The sequence below is a fragment of the Populus euphratica genome, unplaced genomic scaffold (genome assembly GCF_000495115.2).
Source record: "Populus euphratica unplaced genomic scaffold, PopEup_1.0 scaffold1037.1, whole genome shotgun sequence".
NCBI lineage: Eukaryota > Viridiplantae > Streptophyta > Magnoliopsida > Malpighiales > Salicaceae > Populus > Populus euphratica.
Window position 1 is genome coordinate 14,995 of NW_011500897.1, and position 8,157 is coordinate 23,151.

Consider the following 8,157-nt stretch of genomic DNA (forward strand, 5'->3'; position numbering starts at 1 on the left):
ACTACGTTGACTAGTGAAACCCACCGGTATAATCTTTCAAAAAACAAATCAAAACACTCAATCTCCAATTAACTCAATGTTAAAAAATAAAATTAAAAAAAAAAATTAATAAAAAAATTCAAGTATACTTGAATCTATCAACTAAACTTATGACAGAAGTCATATACATTATCAGACTTAATAATTTTTTCTTAAAAATTATTTTTTATTTAATTATATGACAATAATACACATCTTTTTTTATATGAAATATTTCTTTAAAAAACAATAATACACTCCCGTGAGATTGAGATAGTAAAACAAACAAATGGGATTAAATGGTGAAATTATATTTTTTTAATCTTAATTTAATTAAAAAAATAGATAATTAATTTATTTATTTTTAAATTAAGGGACAAAAATGCATGAAATAATAAGAAAAAAAATGCCAAACACTATGGCTTATCCTATAAAATTCACAATTTTTGGTCATGGACTTGTCCAAGTTTAATAATTTTTTTTAAAATTTATATTTAACTTAACTATAAAATAAAAGATTTTTTTTTAAAAAAAACCTAGCTACCAAGCTTATAGCTCATTAAATCTAGGCCTATGTTAAAAAAAGGTTTAGTTGTGTGAGTTTAGTCTTGATTTTAATTTTTTTTAAAGAGATGGACAACTTGTCATTTAATTTTTCTTTTTAAAAAAGAGTAGACAACATGTAAAGTAATCGACATGTTGTTTATTAGTCTAGATTCTAACTACCATTATAATAGCTAGAAAATCAAGGTAATGAATATTTTTGGCTTTAAATGTTGGTTTTTAAGCCATTTTAACTCTAAAATACTTTATCAACATCCTTAAAATATTTAGAAACTAATTCATTAATGAAAAATAATATAAAAAACATAAAATTAACTCTAGTTAAATTTATTTTTCTTTATTTAGATATTTTTTAAGGTAATATTAAGATTTTAAATAATTATTATTAAACTTTTCTTGTTGCATATAACATGTGGTCACTTAGAGCAATTATTCCTGTGGTATGAAATGGCATAAAGAATGAGTCTCTCTCGTAGATGTAATTCAATAATTTTTTTCTCTTGTATTGAAAATCATAATCAAGCTGCAAATAAATAAATGGAGGGACTAAATGGGCATAATTGAAGTTGGAGGAAAAATTGAAATTTTCATGAGAACTTTTAAACCAGCATTGATGACTTTTCTATGCTGATCTTTCTTCTCGTGAATTACTCTTTAATTTTGCCCTAAAAAGATGCAAAGGCTTCAAAAAAAAAATGATGGTCAAGATAAAAAAACAAGAAAAGAGAAAATTTGAATGGTAAATTGACAACGAGATGTAAAGGATCGAGTAGTGGCGTATAAACATCCAAGTTTGCTGATAAACCCTGGGGATAAGGTGGAGGGAGAACAAATTAGCAAAAGCAGAGGCTTCTAGGTAAGCCCCCTATGAGGACCACCGACAGGCATAGGAGCTTTTAATAACGACAAAGGATCTGCCTTTATACTTCGCCGACAGCTAGCAATGATGGACATGTGATATGAAGGCTTGCAATAATTCAAAAACGAAAGATGGGCAGACGCGGAGGGGAAAGAATCAAAACTAATGACTTCGAATCAAAACTAATGACTTCGATTATAGCATATAATCGTTCATGAAAAGAGACAATCGCCATCCATTGTTCGACAGCCATTTGGAAAGCTACCACAGAAATACCAGTAATTCTGTCAAATTAATGGTTTGGAATAAGAATTGTAGGAAGAGGGTGAAGACAAACTTTTGAGCCCTAGATTGAAAGAAGAGAATTTTGAAGAAAATTATAGTATATAAAAATTTTCAAATTTAAATTAAAATAAAATATAAACCAGAACACCCCCGCACCACGCAAACAAAGCTTTGATTCGTATTTGAAATTGTTTTCCTATCTAAAAGTTTTTTTTTTTTTTTTAAAAAAAAGCATGCAAGGGCCATAGCACTGCCGAAAACACAATTGCTTGCTTACAGCTGCCCGCATTATCTTTTACAGGTGGCAATGATTGTCACGAGGGGAAATTTCTGTGAATGACCCCAGCTCTCCTGTTCCTGCACATGTACAGTGACTGTGAGGGTACTTCTCTGCCCTTTATATATTGTCCCAAGTTTCTATCCTTCCCTATCTATATTTTCCCTGTTGTTTCAATATTGATTCTTTCTTTTAAATCACACTGTTTCTTACAGCAAGCAGCATGGATGGTTCAAGTTTAGGCAAGTGGCTGTGTCTTATTGTTTACACACTGACATTGCTCAAGACAGAAGGAGCTAGCATTCCTATGACTATTGTCCAGACTGCTGTTGCTAGAGGAGCTGGTGAGCAGCTGTTGCTTATTACCTGGTTTAATTTGTGCTAATAAATATACAGTATATGTTATTAATTCTTTCCTAATCCGTTGTCTCTGTGATATACCTTGCAGTTTGCTTAGATGGGAGTCCACCAGGATACCACTTTGAGAAAGGATCTGGTTCTGGGATTAACAATTGGTTGGTTCACATGGAGGTTAGTTCTTCTTGTCCTTGAGCTGCTTTCTTCCCAGCTATACCATGGAGTAATAACTGAATAAACTTGATTAAATATATTAGTCAGATGTTCAATAACGATAGTTGCATGGATTTGATCTGCTCTTAACATTTCTTCTGGTGTTCCGGGGGTCAGGGAGGAGGATGGTGTGAGAGTGTTGAGTCTTGTGTTTCTCGTAGGGACACTTACAAGGGTTCATCATTGAAAATGGAGAAGACAATGGGGTTCTCTGGAATACTAGGCAGCAAGCAAGCAGCTAATCCTGGTAGGATTAAACATTTACTGGTTTTAGGTTTTGTTATCGATTTGTTTAGGAGCCATTCTTTTCAAGGTGTTCGGTAGAGTAATGAAGTAATTGAGCTCTGTTTGAATGGTTCAGATTTTTATAACTGGAATAGAATCAAAATCAGATACTGTGATGGTTCATCATTTACTGGTGATGTGGAAGCTGTTGATCCGGTAAGCTTCTTGAAGTTTTGCTCGGAACTTGAACGATTTTCTTATAGTTTAAGAATTCTGAAGTTGCTGTATCTGTTTTGCTGGACCAGAAAACTAAGCTTTACTTCAGGGGAGAAAGGATTTGGCAGGCTGTCATTGATGATCTGTTGGCGAAAGGAATGAGAAATGCTCGGAATGTATGACTCCTTTTAATGACTGCTACAACTTATTTACCTTCATTTAATCTTTTAACCTTTTGGGACTTGTTAATGACAGGCTATTCTTTCTGGATGTTCTGCTGGTGGATTGGCTGCTATTTTGCACTGTGATAAATTCCAATCTCTCCTGCCTGCAAGTGCTAGAGTAAAATGTGTTTCTGATGCTGGTTATTTTATCCATGGGTAAGCTCATATACGAAGGACCGATCGAATCTATATCCCTTTGTTCAATTGCATAACTTTTCTAAATCATCACCATCACAATCATTGTTATCGTTATTTTCTTAACAGAACAGACATCTCTGGAGGGTCTCGAATTGAATCCTTCTTCGGTCAAGTTGTTAAAACCCATGTAATTCTCTATCTTTTTATAATTGTTCTTATCTGATTCCCAGTTTCTGACCTTTGTTATAATGTGATTGTACTTGAACTCGATTTCTTTGCCTTTCTTCTTGTTAACTTGTGAATTTGATTTACTAGAATTGCACTTTAGTCATTGCAACATCTTTTGATTCTTTTTCTCCATCTTTTCTGCAGGGATCAGCAAAGAATTTGCCTGCATCATGCACTTCAAAAACGAGACCAGAATTGGTAAGGAAGAGTATTCTGATATTGACTTAGTACTTCTCTTCATCATGTCTTCTTCGGCCTCACCAATACTTGTTTTTGCAGTGTTTCTTCCCACAATATGTGGCACAGACCATGCGAACGCCTCTTTTTATTATCAACTCAGCCTATGATTCCTGGCAGGTTAGCAAATTTCTGAGAAATGTTATCGACAACACTCTCTTATCGTTTAACTATCCTCTTCTTTTGTTAAGTCTTTCTCACAAGAACAGGAAAAAAAAATGGACAGAGTTGCAGCTTGATTTGTTTTGACTTTTTACATTTTTCCTTGTATTTTCTCTAATCTTCCATCCTTTTCATATTCATTCAGATAAAGAACATCCTTGCACCAACCGCTGTTGATTCCAAAAAAGAATGGAAGAACTGCAAGCTTGACTTGAAAAAGTGCTCGGCTACTCAACTCCAAACTGTGCAGAGTAATTTCCAAAACTTATGCTCCTTTATTAATGACCAAATTTGGGAGGTTTTAGGGAAGTTCTTTGTTCATGATGGGGAAGTGAAGTTCAGTTTATCAGCTTGGTGGCCAACAAAAAGTTTTATTTTTAGATTACAGGACACAATTCCTAAAAGCAGTGAATACTGGACTCGGCAGCTCTTCATCAAGAGGATTGTGGATAAATTCTTGCTACGCTCACTGCCAATCTGGGTCGGTATCTACGTGGTTAGCCGATAAATCCCCCGTAGTCGGCAATGCGGTAATGACAGTGTCATGACTTAAACTTCCTTCGCTGTTTTTCCACCCAATATTGATTACTACTGCATTTTTACTGATCCTTAGTGTGTGTATGAATGGCTTTTTTAACTGCAGAAAATCGGAAAGGCAGTTGGAGATTGGTTCTACGACCGAAGTGCCTTCGAAAAAATTGATTGCCCTTACCCTTGCAACCCTACTTGCGTCCGTATTGATTCCGAATCATGAGAGCAGTCACCTAGTCTAGATTTATTGTCATTAAGAAACATGCCAATCTCATGAGTTATAAGCCATACAACAAGCTGAGTAAGAGTACTTCTTTGAGTTCCGTCATTATTCATGTAATCATTATTATAAAGTGAAGTGACCGAGTTTGAAATAATAAAATAAAATTACTTGAGATTTAATTTAGTTTTTAGTCTTCAATAATTTTTTAAAAGTTAAGTTATTGTAAATTACAAAGCATTAAATTGTTTTCATTTTAATAGTAGTTTATATGAATTTTTAATGAAATTTTTTTAAAATTTTTATTTAGAGGTATTTAGGGGAGGGATTGTTATTTTTAAGGTGTTAGCTTTTTATTTTGCAATTGATGTAGTTTTTTTTATTAAATAACTATCTAAAAATAAAAGATATAACTTGATATTGATTAAAAAGTTTGAAAATTATTATAGATTAGTAAAATATCGATTTATTTCTTGAATAATATTTATATATTAATTTAAAATAATTTTAAAAATTAATTCAATTAAATCTTTACTTGTTTAAAAATATAATTTATATGTTAATTATATTTTAACTTAATTAAATTATCATAGTTTAATTTTTAACAAATACTTCATGATCCATTATATTTTTTTTATAATTTGAATTAAATAAAATTAAATAAATAAAATAATTTGATTTGTTATTAATTCAATAATTGATTAATTTATATGTGAAGATCAGATTTATCGTTTAGTAATATGTCATGATCCTTTAAATATTAGAAAAGTTATTGGAATTTTGACAATAATTCAGTATAATTAATATTCTTTCATTAATGTTTCGATTTAGCATCAAAGGATAAGTATATCTATCATGTTAAATTATATTTATTCTATACATAATAATCATAGTTATTAATTGTTTGAGTTAGTAATTGATTGAATAATATTTGAAATTCTTTTCAAATTTTATTTTACATTGACTAAGGATTTTTTAGTTATTATTTAAGAATAAATAAAATATTTTTTTTTAATTTATCAATAAAGGTGATAATCTTTTTTTCATCACTTAAATACTTTAATATAATTCATGTTATACTTTATATTTGCTTATTTATTATCTCAATTAATATAACATGTAACAAGATCAAAGTATAATATTTTTTTATATATAAAATAACTTAGTCCTGTCAAGTCTAAGGATCACTTACACAATTATCATGTGAACTTTTCCATAGATATAAGTGATCATATGAAATTCTTATGAGGGTCAATTTAGCATATGTATCTTATGATAAACACTTATATATTAATTCTAAGTATCTTTTATACCTCAAGTTATGATAACAATTGTTTACTTTTATAAAAAAAAAGATATAATATATATCAATTTCTCATACTCCAATAAATGTTCAGCATTTAAGAAAGTATCAACAATGAATATTTTAGGAATAATGTTTTCATGCAATATAAATTCCATAATTATAATAACTTTATAATTTTCTTCGCGAATTATTTTTATCTTATGAGCTTTATCTTTACTCTAAATTCATAAATCAAATATTAGATTTATTAATCCAATATTATTGAATATTAAAGATAAGTTAAGTCTTTATTAATAATAAATATGTATCTACATGTGACACGATTAAAATATTAATGTCTTCTTCCAAAGTATAGGAGTGTTTAAGTAATAAATAACTTGGCAAGATAGGTTCGAACCACATGGAGGTTAATTATATAATAATAATGATGATGATGACGATGACGACGACTTTGAGATATAAGATTAATATGACGATTAAACAATGATAAAAAAAATATCAAGGTTAGGATTTATTAATAATATTTCAAACAAATATAGTATAAATTTTTTTTACTAGTTAACTAAAAACCATACACAAAGGAGGTTTCAATCGAATTATGAATTGTTAATATGATTATATTAGTTATCTTATTCGAATAATGTTAATACTTGTAAAGTATTAAAAGTGAACAAGACAACAAATACAAAATATGTTAGTATAAAAAATTAAAGTCCATGTTGAGTTTATATTGGGACAACAAATCAAGTTCCTTTCAGAGCATAAATGTTGATTACACAATATGATTAGGCTATAAAAATACCAAGTATTTGTTGTACTAAGGGTTATATAATATAAATTTAGATTAATCATTTAACAAGTAAAGTATTAAAAGTGAACAAGACAACAAATACAAAATATGTTAGTATAAAAAATTAAAGTCCATGTTGAGTTTATATTGGGTTATATAACATAAATCTAAATTAACCATTTAATAAATAAAGTATTAAGAGTGAATAAGATAACAAATACATAACATGTTAGTATCAAAAATTAAAGTCCATGTTAAGTTTATACTATACTTATTCTTACACAATTAGTGTACCTTTTTCATCTTGATATAATAAACTTAACTAAACATCTTGAAAAAGAGAAATATAAATAAACAAGATAATAACATAAATAAGATATAAGTTAACTACGTAAATGAAAGGAAATAAAAAACATAAATAAGAGATTAATGAAAGCAAAACTTAAACATTACAAAAATATAAAGAAAGAGAGTAAGAACATGATCTTGATCTGAAAACCAAGATTCCTAAATGTATGGAAAATACCTCTTTTTTTAGGCTAAAATTTGAAACTATTGATTTGTTGACTGATTGTTGAGTGGGGGACTACATCTTGACTTGGTAACAATCCTTATCTTCTTTTTTAAACAAAACATCATTGTCAACATCAGAATTTGAATATATTATCTTCATGAAAGTTTTAGGAAATTGTCCCAGCTTTCCAACAAAATATCGGTGAATTTGGACTTCTAGAACTTGAGATATGGGCTGAAAATTGAGTAGTGCCTGGGTTGTAGGACAGATTTGGACGTCTTCGTTGTTGCTATAATTTAAACTTGAAAACAACCTTTTTGTATCTTGGACTCTCATGAAAGTTTTAGGCCTATATGTTAGCTTCCCATCAACATAGAGCAGACTTAAATCTAAGTTCTATAGCTCCAGTTATAATCCAGTAACAGAATGATGTTCCAGTTTGAATTGAACCAGCATCTCTTTTCTAAACATAGCCCTCTCTTTGTCTTCTCAATTTCAATAGTTAAACTCATCAATTAAATCCTTAATTTATGTAATAGACTTGCATTTAAGATGAACATTTATAATAAATTAAAGGTATCTTATATTATTATATATGTTATTATAAAACATGTTTTAGCTATGGAGTTATTGATATTTCAAGTGTAAAATGATGATACAAAACTTTGATTAAAAATATACTTTTAAGTACTAATCAACATGAAAATAATAATGTCATTGGATCAGGGCATCCAATCATAGGCTAAAGGTATTCAGAGTTCTTCCCCGGAAAAGCAAAGTCTTTACTTTGACT

General features: G+C 29.5%; 1 protein-coding gene across 1 annotated transcript; it reads left to right on the forward strand.

Annotated features, from left to right (window-relative positions):
* Positions 1–2,134: 2,134 nt before the first annotated feature.
* LOC105116757 (protein notum homolog) lies at positions 2,135–4,940 on the forward strand. Its single transcript, XM_011014218.1, has 12 exons — positions 2,135–2,347; positions 2,452–2,534; positions 2,691–2,820; positions 2,935–3,014; positions 3,104–3,190; positions 3,270–3,394; positions 3,503–3,563; positions 3,749–3,802; positions 3,884–3,961; positions 4,149–4,254; positions 4,385–4,533; positions 4,647–4,940. The coding sequence occupies exons 1-12, from the start codon at positions 2,227–2,229 to the stop codon at positions 4,755–4,757; spliced, it is 1,185 nt and encodes a 394-aa protein (XP_011012520.1). The 5' UTR covers positions 2,135–2,226; the 3' UTR covers positions 4,758–4,940.
* Positions 4,941–8,157: the final 3,217 nt, after the last annotated feature.

What these genes read in the sequence shown, in the direction of transcription:
- LOC105116757 (XM_011014218.1), top strand. Translation starts at nt 2,227, where the DNA reads ATGGATGGTTCAAGTTTAGGCAAGTGGCTGTGTCTTATTGTTTACACA. An exon ending in ATTGGTTGGTTCACATGGAG is followed by an intron (nt 2,535 to 2,690) that starts GTTAGTTCTTCT and finishes TCCGGGGGTCAG; the next exon opens with GGAGGAGGATGGTGTGAGAG. An exon ending in CAAGCAAGCAGCTAATCCTG is followed by an intron (nt 2,821 to 2,934) that starts GTAGGATTAAAC and finishes TGAATGGTTCAG; the next exon opens with ATTTTTATAACTGGAATAGA.